This window comes from Bos indicus x Bos taurus, chromosome 25 (genome assembly GCF_003369695.1).
Source record: "Bos indicus x Bos taurus breed Angus x Brahman F1 hybrid chromosome 25, Bos_hybrid_MaternalHap_v2.0, whole genome shotgun sequence".
NCBI lineage: Eukaryota > Metazoa > Chordata > Mammalia > Artiodactyla > Bovidae > Bos > Bos indicus x Bos taurus.
In genome coordinates, this window is record NC_040100.1 from 17285273 (window position 1) to 17305383 (window position 20111).

Genomic DNA, 20111 nt, shown 5'->3' on the forward strand with positions numbered 1-20111 from the left:
TTGGGAGCAGGCTACTGACCCTCGACCCCGTCCCCGGCACAAAGCCGCCACAGGGGCCCCTCGGCCCTTCCCACCAGACTGAATTTAAATTGCAGGGGGCTTTATTTTAATCAACCTAATCGGCTTTGCGGGGAGAAAGACCGGAGGGGGAAGGACGGGAAAAGAGCCATGACTTGGGCTTGTTTGATTAACCTGGCAAACAGAGCCTTTGATTTTCTTTTGTAAAACCCTGTAGAATTTTAAAAATGTAAAAATAAAAAAGAAAGAATCTGGCTCAGGCGTCTGTTGGGACGGGGCCATGGCACTGAGCCTTGGGATTTATTCTGTTCCCTTCAGGGTTTCCAAGCCTCGGGACCCCCGTGTGCAATTTCCGCCTGCCGGAGAAACTGCCAAGGCCACTCTCAAGGCCAAAGAGGCAGAGAAGCAGGGCAGTCTTGCTGGCATTTTAATTCACACCAACAAGATTTTGTATCATGAGCACTTGGGACAGAGGTGGAAAGGAGAAACGGGGGTGGGAAAGGAACTTCTCTCAGCTCCATTTGCCTCCCTTCATCTCTTTAGGCACCTCTCCTGCTCTTCTGCTCTCTGTCTGGACAAAACTCACAGCGGCTCCCCAACATCTCCACACTGGCTCGGCCTCTGTGCCTTTGCACAGGCTGGGCTTCCGTGTGCGATACCCTCCTGGCCTGGGACTTCCCTGGTGGTCCAGTGGTTGAGAATCCGCCTGCCAGTACAGGGGACACGGGTTCCGTCCCTGGTCCGGGAAGATCCCACGTGCTGTGGGGCAACTAAGCTCGTGTGCCACAACTAGAGAGTTGCATCTGCTCGTTGCAACTAGAGAAAGCCCGTGCACAGCAACACTAAGACTCAGGGCAGCCAAAAATAAACAAGTAGATAAAAACCAAAAAACAAAACCAAAAACACACCACTCTTCTGTCCTTCTCACCCTGGGAAATGCAGCTCAAGGGTATCGTCACCCTCTCGGTCACCCTTTCCCTTGACACAATCACTCCCCCATCTAGGTGCCCACGGCTCCTCAATACGCCTGTGGGTATCATTTACTCAGTGCCCCACGATTCCCTGTCTTCATGTCTATGTCAGCCCCCCCCCCCACAACAACACACACACACACACTCAGCTTCAAAGCTCTTCTCATTCGTTCCAGAACCTTTAGCATTCAGCACAGTTCCTTGGCACTGGGGAGACGACAACAAGAACCTTTGAATCGAATTTTTGGAACAACAGTCGAATAAAAAAATGACTGAATACACGAAATTCACCTGCTAATATCTGTCCTCTCACGGAAACTTTATTTTTCTTTCTTTGGCTGTGCCGCAGGGCCTGTGGGATCTTAATTCCCCAACCAAGGATTGAACCCACGCCCCCTGCATTGGAAGCTCAGAGTCCTAACCACTGGACGACCAGGGAAGCCCCTCACTGAAACTTTCAAGAAGAGACTAAAAAGATCTGGCCGGCAGAGCTGTTCTGTTTAGCTCACTAAGTGCTGTTATTGTTGCTTTCTGGAAAAGGCAAGTTGTTGCCAAAACTTAAAGATGGAAAATATCTCCTGCCCCTCAGAGATAGATGCCTGGCTTGTCTATAGACTTAGTGGCAACACGGGGTCCCTGACGGCTGGAGCTGAGTACACTGCCCTGGTGGCCAGGCCCCCAGTCCCCAGCACTTACTATTGTTCTACACTCATTTCGCCTCCCTGGTTATGCTTTTGCCCAGCCCCTTAAATGCAGGCATTCAAGTTTAGGGTCCCTGCTTAGGGGCTGACAACCACAAATCCCAATAAGCAACGTGCATCTCTGACACTGGCTGAAGTTGCCCCTTTTATCTAGAACGAGCATCGCCTTGTATCTGAGGACATCTCCATGGGCTCCTGTCCCCAGGACCGTGCCTGCTACTTGACAGAGCAGAGAAGGGGGGATGCTGGCTGCCTCGGGGGGTCCACTGGCCCCCAGGAGACACGAGGCGCAGTCTCCAGCTGCACGGAGGACAGAGGTGGCTTGTCCCAGGGACAATGGTGCCTTTCAGGAGGCGGGACACTGCTGAGATGAGTTCAAGGGCTTCTGACTTATCCTGGCAAGTTTCTTGGGCTCTGCGGGAACTTCTAGTGCTCTGGGCAGCTGTGAGGGGTCAGGACAGCACATCTCCAAACCCAGGGGCAATGTCTCATCCCTTCTCTGAGCTGGAGCCTAGAGTGGGTCGCTGAGGCTGCCTGACAACGGCAGAGACTGAAGGCTGACCCTTAGATGCCAGCGCGGGGACTGTATTAATTTCCCATCACATTTCTGTCAGCAGGAGGGCTAAGCCAGAATCGTGCTGTTCAGAGTCAGAGAACGTTAATCTACAGGTAACTCTGAACCTCATTAGCCACTGGGCCTTCTGACTCTTCTTTTCCACTGACAGAGTGCCTGGGAGGAAGGCTGCTGGAAGCTGCCGAAGGCTGACCCAAGGCTCACTGGGCAAACCTCCAAGTGCCAGCGCAGCAGGCAGGGTGTCGGCTGCTTCCTGCCCATCGCAGGTGGTAATCAAGAGTGTCGAACAAGAATCAGGGCACCTGGGCACTGCTGCTGTTATTCCACTGGGTTCCCTCCAAGCCCTGGGAGCAGGGAGATGGATGGTGAGTCCCTAAAGGAAGATCAGAGTCCATCAAAGATGTGGTTTGCGCATGTGGTGGAGTGAGAATTTTTTAAAAGATAGATTTGTTTGTTTGTGCCGGGTCTTAGTTGAGGCAATCAGAATCTTTAGTTGTGGCATGTGGGACCTAGTTCTCTGACCAGGGATCGAACCTGGGCCCCCTGCACTGGGAGTGTGGAGTCTTACCCAATGGACCTCCAGGGAAGTCCTTGGAGTGAGGATTCAAACTTAGGTTTTTCATTCACTCATTCAATCATTCTGTCTTGGTTTGGGTGCCCCCAGGAGCAGTCCCTGAGGCAAGGATTTCAGTATAAGGAGTTGATTTAGACAGGGAAGGACAAAGGAGCCGGTGTGTATCCATACTCCAGTTCCCATCATTGTGCCCATACTCCAGTTCCCATCTGTGAAGGTTCAGAGCTGCTCCCGGGGGCTCCATTCCCCGCCAGTTTGGACCTGCTGCAGGGAGAAGCAGAGGGTCCTGGAGGCCAGAAAACAAACCTTCCATAGGAGAGAGGTGTTTGCTGGCAGGTGGAAGAGCAGCCAGCAGGGACCGCAGTGGGGGGGGGTGAAGGACCAGGGCAGGTACCAGCAGCATCTGCTACCCACTTGCTCAACAAATCCTGAGTGCGGGGGATCCCGGCCCAGACGGTCCCGGCTCGGGTGAGCAGAGGAGGCAAACAAGTCACATTGCCAAGGGAAAAGATAATCAAGCAGGGGGATACATTTGATGAAGCAAACATAAGAGAATTATTAACGGCCACCGGAATGACAATGGTCATTCCGATGGTCAGAGAAGGCCTCTCTCAGGAGGTCTCTTTCTGACTCCTAAGGAAGGTGATGCTGTCTCCAACATTAACCTGACACAGATCCGCACACCCTCAGAGTGATGCTGGACAGCCCTCAGAAGTAGCCTCACTTTAATAAGTTAGCATCTTAAAAGGAAACAAATTGGACTTCCCTGGTGGGGAGCCTAGAGCCTATTATACAGAGTGAAGTAAGTCAGAAAGAGAAAGAGAAATACTGTATACTAACGCACATAAACAGAATCTAAAAAGATGGTACCAAAGAATGTATTTGCAGGGTAGCAATGGAAAAACAGACACAGAGAACACTTATGGACACGGCGAGAGGGGAGGCAAGGGTGAGATGTATGGAAAGAATAACATGGAAACTTACACTACCATATGTAAAATAGATAGCCAACGGGAATGTGCTGTATGTCTCAGGAAACTCAAACAGGGGCTGTGTATCAACCTAGAGGGGTGGGAAGGAGGATGCGGGGGACATTCAAGAGGGAGGGGATATGTGTATACCTATGGCTGATTCGGAGAAGGAAATGGCAACTCACTCCAGTATTCTTGCCTAGAGAATCCTGTGGACAGAGGAGCCTGGTGGGCTGCCGTCTATGGGGTCACACAGGGCTGGACACAACTGAAGCGACTTAGCATGACTGATTCAGGTTGAGGTTTGACAGAAAACAACAAAATTCTGTAAAGCAATTATCCTTCAATTAAAAAATAAAATTTAAAAATACTACCCAGAAGACTCCAAATAAAATAAACAGGTTATTTGAAGAAAAAAAAGAATTCATCTGCCAACGCAGGGCACCACAGGTTCTATCCCTGGTCCGGGAAGAGCCCTCATGTGCGGGTCAACTAAGGCCACGTGTCCGAGAGCCCAGGGTCTGCCCCAAGAGACGCCACCATAGTGAGGAGCCTGAGCGCCACAATTAGAGAGTAACCCCCGCCTGCCACAACTAGAGCAAGCCTGTGCAGCAGCAAAGACCCAGCACAGCCAAAAAAAAAATACATTTTTTAAAGAAGGGAATGGACTACTGATGCAACAATTTGGATGGGTGTCAATGGCATTATGTTGTTAGTTGCTCAGTCATATCTGACTCTTTGAGACCCCATGGACTGCAGCCCGCCAGGCTCTTCTGTCCATGGGATTCTCCAGGCAAGAATACTGGAGTGGGCAGCCATTCCCTTCTCCAAGGGATCTGTCCCACCCAGGGATCAAACCCGTGTCTTCTGAATCGCAGGCAGATTCTTTACCGTCTGAGCCACCAGGGGAGCCCTAAGGGCATTATCCTGAGTGGGAAAAAGTCAGTCTCAGAAAGGTTACATACAGTATGATCCCATGCATATGGCATTTGGCGGGGGTGGTTGCTGTGCAGTGTGGCATGAGGGATCTTAGTTCCCCAACCAGGGATTGAACCCACATTCCCTGCACTGGAAGCATGGAATCTTAACCATGGGACTGCCAGGGAGGTCCCTATGACATTCTTGAGATGACAAAAATTATAGAGAACAGATTGATGGCTGCCCAATGGCACCCCACTCCAGTATTCTTGCCTGGAAAATCCCATGGACGGAGAAGCCTGGTAGGCTGCAGTCCATGGGGTCACTAAGAGTCAGACATGACTGAGTGACTTCACTTTCACTTTTCACTTTCATGCATTGGAGAAGGAAATGGCAACCCACTCCAATGTTCTTGCCTGGAGAATCCCAGGGACGGGGGAGCCTGATGGGCTGCTGTCTCTGGGGTCACACAGAGTCGGACACGACTGAAGTGACTTAGCAGCAGTAGCAGCATGTTAGGGACAGGGAGCAGGTGGGATGGTTAGAAAGGGTCCCATGAGGGAATTCCTTTGAGTTGATGGAACTCTTCTGTATCTTGCTGTGTGGTGGTGGTTACACAAATGTACATGTGACAAAACTGAAAAGAACGTGTACGCACACACTTGCACAAACAGGTGTACGAAGGTCTGCTTGTTATACTAATGTCAGTGTCCTAGTTTTGATGATGTACTGTGGGGATGTGACCACTGGGGAAGCAAGACAAAGGCACATGGAACCTCTCTATACTTTATTAAAAATTCAGGGATTGCTCTGGCAGCCCAGTGGCTAAGACTCCACGCTTCCACTGCAGGGGGCACATGCCACAGAGTGTGGTCAAAAGAAAGGGGGATAAAATTCACATATAAAAAACCACCACTTTAAAGTGAACGAGTCAGTGGTTTTCTAGTGTATTCATGAGGTTGTCCAACCATCACCACTATCTTTTTCCAGCATACTTTTATTGCCCCTCCGAGAAACCCCGTGCCCTTTAGCAGTCGCTCCCCATTCCTACATTTCCCCTGTCCCTGGTACCCACGAGACTACCTGTTGTCTCTCCAGATCTGCCTATTCTGGACATCTCATATAAATGCTGTCATACAATATACATGGTCTTTTATGTCCGACTTGCGTCTTTCCGCATGACGCTGCCTGGTGATTCAGCATGATGCTTTCTAGTTTATCCAAGTTTATTCAGGACTTCGCTCCTGTTTACGACCGAATAATATCCCATTGTATGGACAGACCACAGACGTTAATCCGTGCATCATTTGATGGCCATCAGGGTTGTTTCCACCTTTTGGTCATTACGAATAACACTGCTATGAACATTTGTCTACAAGTTTTTGTGTGAATATATGTTTTTAATTTTCTTCGATATATACCTAGAAGTGGAAATGCTTGGTCACATGGTAACTGTTCATTTAACTTAAAAATATATATATTTATTTATTTATTTGGCTATGTTGGATCTTAGTTACAGCATGTGGGGTCGAGTTCTCCTGACCAGGGATGGAACCCTAGCCCCTGCACTGGGAGTGCAGAGTCTCAGCCACTGGACCACCAGGGAAGTCCCTACATTTAATGTTTTGAGGAACTGCCAAACTGTTTTGCACAATGGGTGTGCCATTTTCCTTTTACATTCCCAACAGCAAGGTATGATGATTCCAATTTTTCCATATGTTTACAATACTTGTTATTTCTGTTTTTTCTTTTTTTTAAGTATAGCATCCTAATGGGTATGAAGTATGTCTTTGTAGTTTTGCTTTGCATTTCCCTAATAACGAATGAGGGAAAGATTGAAGGCAGGAGGAGAAGGGGACGGCAGAGGATGAAATGGTTGGATGGCATCACCGACTCGATGGACATGAGTTTGAACAAGCTCTGGGAGTTGGTGATGGACAGGAAAGCCTGGCATGCAGCAGTCCATGGGGTTGCAAAGAGTCGGACATGACTGAGTGACTGAACTGAACTGAACTGAATGACTAATGATGTTGAGCATCTTTTCATGTGTTTGTTGGCCATTTGTAAATCTTTTGAGAAATATCTATTCAAAGTACTTTGGCCTTTTTTCATTGGGCTGCTTGTCTTTTTGCTGTTGAGTCTGAGTTCTTTATATATTCTGGATAGAAGGCTCTTCTCAGATATATGATCTGCAAACAGTTTCTCCCTTTTCTGTAGGTTCTTTCACTTTCTTGATAATGTTCCTCAAAGCAAAAATGTTTTAAAATTTTGATGAGGTCTTATCTATTTTTTTCTTTTGTTGTTTATGCTTTGGGTGTCATACCTAAAACTCCATTGAAAAATTCTAAGCTACGAAGATTTGTACCTATGTTTTCATCAGAGAGTTTTATGGCCTTAAAACTATAAAAGTTTCAAGGTCTTTGATCCATTGAGTTAGCTTTTGTAGATGGTGTGAGGGAAGAGTCCAACTTAATTCTTTTGCATGTGGAAACCCAGTTGTCCTGATGCCATTTGTTGAGACAAAACTATTCTTTCCTCATCGAATGGGATTGGCATCCTTGTTAAAGAACAATTGACGATAGATGTATGCATCTATTTCTGCAGTCTCAGTTGTATTCCATTGATCTATATGTCTATACTTAAGCCAGACCACAAAGTCTTAATTACTGTGACTTGGCAGTAAATTTTGAAATTGGGAAGTGTGAGTCTTCCAACTTTGTTTTTTCCCAACACTCTTGAGGGCTATTCTGTATTCTTTGAACTTCCATAAACACTTTACGAGCTTGTCAATTTCCACCAAAAAAAAAAAAGCAGTTGGAATTTTGATAGGATTACATTGAATCTATAGATTATTTGGGAGCATTGCCATATCAATAGTATTAAGTCTTCCAATCCGTGAACACAGATATATTCCCATCTTTCATTATTTGGGTCGTCTTTAAATTCTGTCAACAATATTTGATACTTTTCAATGTACAAGTCTTTCATTTCTTAGATGAAGTTTATCCTTAAGTATTTTATTCTTTTTGATGCTATTTTACATAATAAGAATTTTAAGAATTTTCTTAATTCCCTTTTTGGATAGCTCATTGCTAGTGTAGAGAAATACAATTGATTTTTGTATATTGACCTTTTATCCTTTAAACTTGCTGAACTTGCTTTTAGCTTTATCAGTAATTTCTGCAGACTCTCAGATTTTCTTGATCCTTCACGATTTTTAATAAGATCATATCACCTGCAAATATGGTTTATTTCTTTGTTTCCAGCCTTTTCTAGCTTAACTTTCTTGAGTAGAATCTCCAGAACAGTGTTGAATAGGAGGAGTGAAAGTAGGCATCCTTGACCCATTTCTGACCTTAGGGGTAAACTTTTAGTCTTTCACCACTCAGTATGATGTTAGCCATGGATTTTCACAGATACCCTTTATCAGATTGAGGATCTTTCCTTCTGTTCTTGGTTTGTTGATGTTTTTTATCATTAAAGAATGTTGAATTTTATCAAATGCCTCTTCTGTGTCTATTAAGACGCCATGTGATTATTTCCCCCTTTATTGTGTTAACATGTCATATTCAACCGGCTGATTTTCGTTTGTTGAAAGCTTTGCATTCTTGGAATGAATTCCACTAGGTCTTGATACATAAATCTTTTTATACACTACTAGATTTGATTTGCTAATGTTTTATTAAGGATTTTTACATCTATATTCATAAGGGCCAAGATAGGTCTGTAGTTTTCTTCTGATGGCTTTGTCTGGTTCTGGCTTCAGGGTAATCGTGGCCTTGGAAAATGAGTTTTTCCTCTTTTAGGACAGTGTGTGAAGGACTGGTGTTAATTCTTTAAATATTTGGTAAGATTCACCCGTGAAGCCATCTGGTCCTGGGCTTTTCTTCTTTCTTTTTTTATTGATTACTAATTCAGTCTCTTTTCTTACTATAGGTCTAATCAGATTTTTTCTTCCTTCTTGAGTCAGTTTTGGTAATTCATGTCTTTCTAGGAATCTGTCCATTTCATCTGGGATATCTAACTTGTTGGCATAAAATTGTTCATAATACTCCCGTAATAAAAGGGAATAAAAAATTCCCTTCTATTTCTGTAAGTTTGGTAGTAACGGCCCCCTTTTCATTTCTGATTTTAGTAGTTTGAATATTTTCCCCCTTTCTTCACTCAATCGAGGTTTACTCATTTTATTGATTCTTTGAAATAAAACATCTTTTGGCTTTGTCATTCTCTTTTCTGCACCTTTTTTTTTTTATGATTTTCTGTGAGACTATAATTATTTTTTTACAAAAAACTTCAAAAATGTATTGCTTTATGTGCTGGAAATATAGTGTGAATAGGACAGACAAGAACTTACAGGTTGATGAGAGGAGTCAGATCAGAAACAAGCAAACAGGATCATTTTTTAGAGCTAGAACTGCTCTGAAGAAAATGAGAAAGGCTGATGTGATCGAGACTGCGGTGGAGAGGGAACAGAACTCCTCCAGTTTGTAGGGTCAGGGAAGGTCTTACTGAGAAAGTGATAGCTGGGCTGATATCTGAGTGAGGAGAAAGGAAGGAGCCATGTGAACATCTGAAGGAGGCATGCTCTCGGCAGAGGAGGCAGCAAGGGCCAAACACAGAGGTGAGAACGAGCTTGGCAGATCAGAGGAGCAGAAGGGAACCCTGTGGCTTCTGGAGCCTGGTGGGTGCAGCAGGCAGAGAGGAGCTGGAGGCGTGTTTACAGACAGCCTCCCAGATCCCAGGGAGGCATCCCATTTCTCCCAGAAAGTCACGGCAGAGGTTTAATCAGGGGAGGTGACATTTGTAAAAGCTCCCTTTGGGTACAGGGTGGAAAATGGAGTGGATGGAGCAAGAATGGAAGAAAGGGATGAGAGAGGCGGCCGTTTAATGTTCCTGTGAGAGGGACTTGGGAGGAACCAATGGAAATGGAGAGAAGGGGCCAAATCCAGGCTCCGAGTTGGAGGAGGAATCAATAGGACAGGTTGATGTGCTTGAAGGGGAGGGGGGCGTGGGGCAATCAAAGAAGTGGTGAGCTTGGCAGCTGAGCAGAAGAGAATGCCATTTTCTAAGCAAAAGACTGCTGGAGAAGGAAGAGATGTGGCCTTGGGCAGGGGAATTGAAACTTAGGTTTTAGATCTCTGAGGTCCGAGACATGGAGTGGAAACTGACATTCGAGTCAGGAACTCAGAGAAGCAGACAGGGCTGGGTGTATAAATTTGGAGTCATCTTGAAGCCGTGAGCCTAGGGGGAGGCCGATGAGAGAGACGGGGCAGGCAGGGCAGGGAGGAGGGTTTGCACCAAACATGGGGCACTCACACCCCCGACGTGTCCCCCAATCACATCCACTGAAGTAACTTCTCTTTCAAACCCAGACTCTGCTGTACCATCTGTTCAGCTTCCAGCTGAGCCCAGCCACTCCACAGCAGTGTGGCCTGGGGGAGTCACTAGTCTTCCCGGAGACTTGGTTTTCCCATTTACCAAATGGGGAGAGCCATCCCAGAGTGAAATTCAGCAAGGGATGTCCGAGGCCCAGTGAACGTGATGGTTCTGAGAGGCGGTGTGCTCTGGTGGCCCTGGGCCTGACACACAGGATGACTGTCAGAGAGACCCCAGACCAGAATGGCAGGAGGAATGTAGCCCACCCACAGCTGGGCCTGGAGATTCAGCAGCTTAAGGTGAGACAACTGTCTCATGTCCCAGCCTCAAGGCCCAAAACTAAACAGAAAACAAAAAAACCCACCAAAACCTGGGCTAAAGTCCTCACTGCTATGACAAGGCAAAGCTCGTCAGCCTCTGCTAAGCAGAGGAAAGGGGAGAGTAATCATCAGAATTGGTCCCCATCAAATCCAATGATGCTTTTTATCGCCCCTGGTGTGCTCTGCTCTGTACAGCAGACTTCCAAAACGCCACTCACTGCCTTGTGCATGAGGGGGACCGGAGAGGTTTGGCGAGGGCCAGTCCAAGCCCCAGCGGCACATGCGGGAGTCCACAGACTTGAAGTGGGAAGAGCAGGGAATGCAAGGCCAGAGCATCCAAGTGGTCGTGGCCCACGGGGGGCCTGTTTCCTTCAAGGTCACATAGCTGATCTTTAAGAGGGCCAGACCGCTCTGTCCAGCCCTGTGGACAGGCGGTGTTTCTTGGCTATCTCACATCTACACTGCCTTTCTTTCAGTAACAGCCATGAATTTCTTCAGGGAGGATTCCCTCCCTGCCCCACTGGGGCATCTTAGTGGAACTGGCACCAAGGTGCCTGGGCCTCCTAGTCAGGTTGGTCCATCAGCCTTCCTCTCCTGGGACTGGATAACCCCAGCAGAAAGACAAAATAACAAACCATTTAAGCAACCAATCAACCAACAAACAGGGAAGCCTCCCACCAAAAAAATGACCAAACTTCCGGTGTTTAGGTATCCCTGGATGTTACCCAGAATCCCCAAGTTTCCCACGGGGCCTGTCCGATTCTGGCCTGAGTCTCAGTGAATATGCCAGCTATGCAAAAGGCTTGCAACACATTTTCTTTCCAAAAATTTGCTAAAGTGAGCCAGACTCAGGGTCTTTTGCTGGCAAAATAAGAATCACATAGATTATCCAGGTCTCCTACTCCCATTCTACAGGAGGAGGGAAAAAGCTGACTCTCAGAGAAGGAAGATAAGATGCCCAAGGCCACAGAGTCAAGACCAGAACCTGGATATCTAGAACTGGGGATTTCAAAGCCCTCCTTTCTGGCTTCTTTTTCTTTAAATGGGAATAATATTTGCTTCACAGAGGTGGCATTAGTGGTAAAGAACTCGCCTGCCAATGCAGGAGACAAAAGAGACATGGGTTTGATCCCTGGGTTGGGAAGATCCCCTGGAGGAAGGCATGGCAACCCACTCCAGTATTCTTGCCTGGAGAACCCCATGGACAGAGGAGCCTGGCAGGTTACAGTCCATGGCATTGCAAAGAGTCAGACACAAGTGAAGCGACTTAGCACTCACTGTATTACTACTACTACGACTGGTAACAATGAAAACAGCAACAGCTGGTGTTTCAGAGCTCTTTCGGAGGCATGGTGCCAAGTTCTTTATATTTACATTGATCCTTACAATTGTGTCAAGGTAAGTGCCACTATGATCCCCGTTTCACAGATGAGAAAACCAAGTAGATGTTAGGTAAGTTACTGGTGGTCATGAAGCGGTACGTGATTAAGCTTGGAGCCAGGCCTTTCTGCTTCTCGGGTCTGTGCACTGTTATGTTTAAATAAGATTATACATACGACATACTTAGCACTGTGCCTGGCATAAGGCAAGAACTACAACTGTGACAACCGTTTTCATTTTCAATTCTTTTTAAAAAATTAATAATTTCGACTTCCCTGGTGGTGCAGTGGATAAGAATTTGCCTGCTGATGCAGTGGACAGGGGTTTGATTCCCAGTCTGGGAAGATCCCACATCCCACAGGGCTAAGTAACCCCACGCACCACAACTACTGAGCCCGTGCTCTGGAGCCCGGGCGCCGCAACTGCTGAAGCCCAAGTGCCTAGAGCCTGCACTCTGCAACAAGGGAAGCCACCGCAGTGAGAAGTCCGTGCCCCGCAAAGAAATGTAGCCTCACTGGCCACAACTAGAGAAAGCCTGAGCACGGCAATGAAGACTTGGCACAGCCAAAAATAAATAAATACATAAAATGTTTGAAAAAAACTAATAATTTGTTCTTTGGAATAGAAAATATATGTACAGGGCAGGAAATTAAAAAGGTACAAAAAAGCATCCCAGAGAAAGCCTTCCTATCGCCCCGTCCCTTGTTCGGCCCATTCCATGACCCACAGGCAACCTCTGGTCCTGTGTCCCAGGCCCCTCCCAGAGGTCAAGGTGATGGACGCTGAAGCCCACAGCACAGTACAGACGTCGGTGCTGGGCAGTCTGTCTCAGCTTAGCTCAGTCTCCTGTGTCCAGCTTACAAGTGGCAGGAAGAGAAAGTGCCAGAGCTTTTCTTTAACTTTTAGATATTTGAAAGGAAGCAATGTTCCGTGTTTTCTAGGTGTGTTCTGTGTCCCAGGGAAGCAGGGCCCGGAGGGGGAACATGGACCCTGGGCCAGGCTGCAGGGTTTGCCCCTCCCGCACCTTCCAGCTCTGTGACCTTGACCAAGTCAATGCCCTTGTCCAAGTCTTAGTTTTTTCGTCTACAAAACTAGGACCTCAATGACACTCCCCTTCCCCAGGTCCCGTGTTTGGTGGTGATGACTGTGGTAAACCGCAAAGGTAGATAAAACGGGGTGAATTGGCTCCTCTTTGTCCCCCAAACCCCCAAAGAAACCCCCATTGAGCGGGGATCTGGAAAAGCGCTCAGGGAGTGGGGGGTACCATTTGGAGGCTCTGCCTGTACCTTGTTCCCAGGCTCCTCCCCACTCTGCCCAAATGAATGGCTGAGACAATCACAACATCCTTCCCCTCCCCACACCCACACCCTCACCGTGGACTTATCCTGGACAGAAAAAAATGCATTAAAGCACGAGGCCAAGGCTCACTCAGGACCGCCTCCACTTACAGCTAAGTTCCTGCTGACCAAGTGGCCCAGGTCCCCCGGCATGTCTGTGTTCCGGATATCCACGTCATGGGGCGACACGTAGAGCTTTGTGTTGTTCAGGTCGAAGAACTCAACTTCCGTGAGGCCCACCCACGACGTGTTGCCCCAGTTGGACAGGATTTCCATGGTCACGTAGATGGCATCTTTGATCTCTTCCGCTTTCGGTCCCGATTTGTCCTTAACAAGAAGAAACGTAATGCCAGTGGATGAAAACAGGACAGGAGGAATCCAGCTCGACCGTGAAGTGACAAGGTATTTAGGCTCTCGGTGCCTTGGTTTCCCCATCTGTACCACGAGGATAAGAGCAGCACCCATTACAGATGGTTACCATGGAGATTTAATGAGTTCATATTTGTAAGGCATTTAAAACATAGTTACTGTGGGGATTCCCTGGCGGTCCGGTGGTTAGGACTCTCTTCTTTCCCTGCTGGGGCGCAGGTTCCATCCCTGGTCAAGGAACTAAGATTCCGCAAGCCACTCAGTGAGGCCAAAAAAAAAAGTTATCAGTGAACCCTGGCACTTAGTATTTTCTGTAAGAGTCCACAAATAACAAAAAATGTTTAAAGGGATGTCTCTCATGGTCCAGCAGTTAAGAATCCACCTGCCAGTGAAGGGCACACGGGTTTGATCACTGGTCTAGGAGGATCCCACATTCAGAGCAACTAAACCTGTGAGCCCCAACTACTGAGCCAGTGCTCTGCAACGAGAGAAATCACCACACACAGCAACTGGAGGGTAGCCCCCACTCACCGCAATTAGAGAAAGCCCGGGAGCAGCGAGGAAGACTCAGCGCAGCCAAAAATAAATAAGCAATAATAAAATAAAATTTTAAAATGTTTAAAGGCATCAGATTCTTCCTGAATATGCACTTTTCTCACCCATGACCAAGGGTTCAGGTCCTGTAGGCACATCACAACTTCTGCTGAATTGGGCAGATACCTGGCCTGGAGAATTTCATGGACTGTATAGTCCATGGGGTTGAAAAGAGTTGGACACCACTGAGCGACTTTCACTTCAGTAGGGACTAAACTGTGTCACCTCCACCCCGCCCCCCCACACTGAGAATTCAGATACTGAAGCCCAAACCCTAATTGGTCAGAAGGGGATAGGGCCTAGAAAGAGGTAATTAAGACACAATAAGGCTGTTAGGGTGGGCCTAACCCACTCTGACTGATGTCCTTCCAAGAAGGGGACATTCGGACACCAAGAGAGACACCAGGGATGGGCAGGCACGGAGAAAAGGCCATGTGGGGACACAATGAGAAGGTGGCCATGTGCAAGCCAAGGACGGGCCTCAGAAGAAAGCCTGCCTGCCAACACCTTGTTCCTGGATTGGTGAGAAAAGCAGTCTCCGTTGTTTAAGCCCCCAGACTATGGCACGTGGTTGTGGCAGCCTGGCAGTCAGCCTATGTAATACAGTAGATCAGGGGTCCCCGACTTCCGGGGCGAGGACCAGTGCCACCTGTCAGATCAGCAGCAGCATGATAGATTAGGGGGAAAAACGCACACAATAACTGTAATATGCTTGAATCATCCCGAAACCATCCCCTCATCCCCGGTCCGTGGAAAAACTATCTTTCACGAAATCGATCCCTGGTGCCAAAAGGGCCGGGGACCACTGCAGTAGATAACACAGGACGCTGGACAGGTCAGTTGACATCCCTCTGCCTGGATGGGGGCCAGGAGATGACACCATCAATCTGACAATCCTATCCTGGAGATTAATCAGGATACACGCGTGGCTCAGTGGGTAAAGAAACAGCCTGCAACGCAGCAGACCCAGGAGATTCGGGTTCAGTCCCTGGGTTGGGAAGATCCCCTGGAGGAGGGCATGGCAACCCACTCCAGTATTCTTGCCTGAAAAACCCCAAGGACAGAGGAGCCTGGCAGGCTACAGTCCAAAGAGTCGCAAAGAGTCGGACACGACTGAGTGACTAAGCACGTGTGAATGCCCCGAGAAGGCCGGGTCAGCAGTCCCGACCTGTGTGCCCTCTGTAAGTGGCCATTTCTGCCCATGTCTCTCTTCCACTGATTTTAATGCCCACCTCCTTCTCGGGCAGGCTGTCTGGTCTGGGAGGGCGTGAACACCATCAATCAATGGCCATGCCGCGGAACGGCTTCCTGAGGCCCCTTGTCGCCCCGACCGCAGGGCTGGTCGCCATGGATCAGCCGCTCAGAAAATGGTGCCTTCCCCACATGCACATGCCCTCTCTTAATTAGCACTGTAATCTGCGACGGTCCTGTGAGCAGGAAGCTGAGCAAATGAACAGCAACTGTTCCCTACTTATTTTTTTTAATTAATAGCCAGCAAGACGTGCTAGCGCTCTCAGCGTGCGTTTGGATGAGCCTTGATTGCCAGGCGATGGGCCGGGGATGCGGAGGGAGGGAGGTCAGCTCCCCGCTCCCGGAGGGAATGTAGGGCCTGTTTTTATTAGCAGACCCCACGGCTTCCTCCTTCTCTGCCACGGGCCCATGTGGAGCCAGGGCCAAGCCCTCTGTTGCCTTGGGCCTGAGTCCCAGGCTGGCAGGAAGGTGATAAAATTCCACTGGCCCGGCTCAAGGTGTGAGGTTCGGGAGGTTAATCAACTATGCTTGGGAGGCGCATCCGCTGCCAGGTAAGCCCCGTGGGAGGCGTGAAGAAGTGGCGCTGGTCACCTCGGCTGTGGGCCGTCACGGGGAGGCCAGATGGGAGGCGAGCTGCCCCCAGGAGGGGCTGCTGGATCTCACGCCCCGTGCAATCTAAAAGTGTGAATGCCCTCAGCAGCGTTTCTAAATGAAGAAGCTGAAGGGTCTGTTAACTAAGGAAGTGTCCCAAGTTGTCGGTGCTGCAACCTAATGGTGAGTCCTGCTCGATTTAGGAGGGAGGGGTGTGAGGCAAACACTGGCTGGGAAGCTTCTGGACCCTGGTATCACTGCCCCTCTTTCACCAAGACCACCTGCTTTTCTTTTGTCAAAGTTGTCCCTTCTCTTTTCTGAGCCGTGAGATAACAAGGAGAAAGATGCTTTCCTACCCCGAGGAGGAGGAGCTGAACTGGTCCAGTCGATCAGGGTGTCCTGATGCCTGGGCCACCTGGAGGGAGGGGGTCAGTGATGGGCATGTGACCTAGTCTCAGATCTGTGTGTGGAGAAACCGCTCAGTTCTCCTGACTGTGGGGTCTCAGGGTATAAGGGGGAGAAGTGGGAATCACTGTTGAGAGATCATAGGGAGGGAGCAGAGCTGGGACTGGGCACCGAGGTGGGGATGGGGCTCAGAGATTCAGCTGACATGGTGCAGACACTGTGTAAGCTTCTGGATCAAGCCCTTCCTGAGCCCGACTATGACATTCACTACAAAGAAATCTCTCATTTTTCTTCTCTTTGTTGTGTAAGTCAGTTTGCCCTGGGTTTCTTGTCTCCTATAATATAAGGAGACTTGATCCACCCAGGTTCTTTTTTTTTTAATTAATTAATTTTTGGTTGTCCTAGGTCTTCGATGCTGTGTGCAGGCTTTCTCTAGTTGCAATGAGCAGGAGCTACTCTTTATTGCATTGCACAGGCTTCTCACTGAGGTGACTTCTTTTATTTGGGAGTGCAGGCTTTGGGCACGAGGGTTTCAGTAGTTGCAGCACTCGGATTCAGTAGTTGTGGCTCTCAGGCTCTAAACCACTGGCTTGATATTTTCGGCACTTGGGCTTTGCTGCTCCTCAGCATGCAGAATCTTCCCTGACTGGGGATCGAACCCATGTCCCCTGCCTTGGCAGGTGGATTCTTATCCAATGTATCACCAGGGAAGTCCCATCTAGGTTCTTTTAATGTGACTGAGGTTTCACCACACTTAGGATCTTTATAGCTAAGAAAGCAACTACATCATACAGGGAGAATGCTGCTGCTGCTGCTGCTGCTGCTAAGTCGCTTCAGTCGTGTCCGACTCTGTGCGACCCCATAGACGGCAGCCAGGCTCCGCCGTCCCTGGGATTCTCCAGGCAAGAACACTGGAGTGGGTTGCCATTTCCTTCTCCAATGCATGAAAGTGGAAAGTGAAAGTGAAGTCGCTCAGTTGTGTCTGACTCCTAGTGACCCCATGGACTGCAGCCCACCAGGCTCCTCCGTCCGTGGGATTTTCCAGGCAAGAGTACGGGAGTGGGCTGCCACTAGCTTTGCTTTCTGTAGATTTTTCTATAAGGCATATTTCCTGGTTCCCCCTTGCCTTGGTGCCAGGCACCAAGCCACTTGCCCTCAGAGACCTTTCCTGTTGCAGCCACACAGCAGCCCCTCGGGCTGTGGATTATTTCCCCAAGTGGACAGCCATCCACTCCCAGGACCAGACAGCTTAAGAGGCTTGTCTAGGGTCACACGACCTCTAAATGATGGTAAAGACTCCAAGCCAGAACTCCAGTCTGCTTTACGTGTGCCTTTGGGAGGACTTCCTGTTAAGTCTCCATCGGCCAATCACAAGGTGAGTGACTGCTGTACCAAACAGTTATAAGAAAGGCTTGGGTATAGGAAGTGGGGAGAGGATGTGTTGGACACAAACCATTTGACCAAAAAAGAGAAAAGCATCACCTGTTATTCCTCCATCCTGATGCTCTCTTGCCCTTTCACTCTTCATGTCTCAGCTCCATCGAACCACTCGGCCAGCCATATCTTTGCCCACTTGCTATAATAATATTGGACTCCGTGACTCAATAATATTGGACTTCATGAAGATGAACATTACCTTTTGCAGTTAATTTTATGTTCTTAACATTTTCTATCTGCATAACCTCCATAATGAAATGTCCATCCTTTTACATAACTGCATGGTGCCCATATATCATACTTTTCTGATTAACTGTATTATTGTGAGACATATATGTTATTTCTGTGTTTTTTTTCCCTCTCACTTCCACCTACTTTCAATACTTTTCAAAGAGACATTTTTGTGCCTATATATTTATTAATTTCTATTGAGTGGTTTCTTTAGGATAAAGAAGTAGGCTTGTCAGGCTGGAAGACGTAAATATTTCTAGGGCTTTGCCTAAGTCTGTCCTTTCTGCTTTTCAAAAGCTTTCCACCCTTATTTCTGTTGCTCCCAGCAGAGTAAGATGGTCAGTTTTACTGTAACCTTGCCAGTGCTAGAGGTGATCATCAAAAATGATTTAACTCAGATATCAATGGAAGGTTAAGGTTGCCCTAATTTTTATTTCTTGATTATCAGTGATGTTGGATATTTTTCTATTAGACAGGCTGCTTATATTTCCTCCTGGGTGGACAGACTTCTGTCCACTGAAACTCTGTGCTTCATTACATGGATGTCTGAGTGCTGGGGAGGGGGGATGGAGACCTGGGCAGAAAGATGCAAGTTTACCGCTGTCAGAGCAGTTCCCACAGAATAGAAACGACCGTCCTGAGGGGCCCTTCTTCCCTCAGCCTGCAGGCAAGATGAGAATGCCCTGGGAAAGCCTCGCAAGTCAAGGTTCTCACCTCTGGGTCCAGCACTTGCTCCTCCGTGGGTGAAACAACCCAGCCGAGACGGGCGGAGTCACTTTCAATGGCCTGGAGGACTTTCAGAAGCTTCTGCTGTTGTCTGAAATGTGATTTTTGTTTTAGCAAACAAGTAGTAATAAATGATAACACAATAGACAGCATTCCCATTAAGGGTACCACGCTTACTTTTCCATTTCAGAGAGAAGTAACAATTTGAGAAGAAAATACTCACACCCAGCAGAGAGATCAAAGGCACACATGGGCTGCTTTTCTCCCTTTATAAATAACTGTACAATTAGCCCCAAAAGAAGGGCCAAGCAAGAGAAACTGCCTGGGGCCAGAGCCAGCTGATCTCCTCAAGAAAACTTTTAACCTGTACAAGTCTAGATGGGGAGATGTCCCTGGTCATCCAGTGGTTAAGCATCCACGTTCCAATACGGGGGACTCGGGTTCGATCCCTGATCAGGAAGCTAAGATCCCACTAAGATGCCCTTAGCAGGGCAACGAAGCCCCCGTTCCGGAACTAGAGGAACACTGTGTGCCACAATGAAGACGCAGTGCGGCCCCAAGAGTCTAGAGCAGGGTCCACACAGTACAGCCTGCGGATCGAACGCAGCCCACAGCCCGCTTCTATGTGGCCTGAAAGCTAAGAATGGTTTTATGGTGTTAAACGGAAAACAAAACAAGAAGTGGAAAGCCTAAAGGATTTGTTATCTGGCCCTTTACTGAAAGGGGCTTCCCTGGTAGCTCAGATGGTAAAGAACCTGCCTGCAATGCAGGAGATCTGGGTGCAACTCCTGGGTCGGGAAGATCCCCTGGAGAAGGGAATGGCTACCCACTGCAGTATTCTTGTCTGGAGAATTCCATGGACAGAGGAGCCTGATGGGCTACAGCCCATGGGGTCACCAAGAGTCGGACACGACTGAGCAACTCTTTCATGACCTCTTGTCTAAGCAACTTCGGTTCCCTTAGCCCAATCTGCCCTCCTCTCCTTTACTGAAAAAGTTTGCCAATTCCTGACCTGCTCAGCACCTCTAGTTTCTGAGGACACAGCATTTCAAACCCAGAAGAGGGTCGTCTGCAAACACACCCCACTTGTGCTGTTTAAGGCTGAGAATCCCCAAGACCCTGAAGCACAAAGGATCTTGAGGACAAAGAAAGAAGCACTTGTAAATAAAACTGTATCTGATGTGATACATCCTCATGGCTCAGCCCTTTCGCTCCTGGAGGAAACTTCAAGTTCTGATTTATGGTCACAGGGGTTCACAGCATGGTTTCCGATCTGGGGTCTGCAGACTCCTGGAGGAATGGCTAGTGGTGCCTTTAGCCTATTCAGAATTTTTCTAGAAATTATCAAAGGCAAACTGCCTCTGGGT

General features: G+C 48.1%; 1 protein-coding gene across 3 annotated transcripts in view; it reads right to left on the reverse strand.

The window, feature by feature from the left end:
- The window catches only part of KIAA0556 (KIAA0556 ortholog), a 230123-nt gene that overhangs the window by 71006 nt on the left and 139006 nt on the right, over positions 1-20111 (reverse strand). For all 3 annotated transcript variants that reach the window (XM_027526515.1, XM_027526514.1, XM_027526513.1), the window contains 2 exons: positions 18733-18835; positions 13252-13467 (listed from right to left, as the gene is read on the reverse strand). In XM_027526515.1, coding sequence (XP_027382316.1) covers positions 13252-13467; positions 18733-18835 — 319 coding nt within the window. The remainder of the gene's footprint in view (positions 1-13251; positions 13468-18732; positions 18836-20111) is intronic.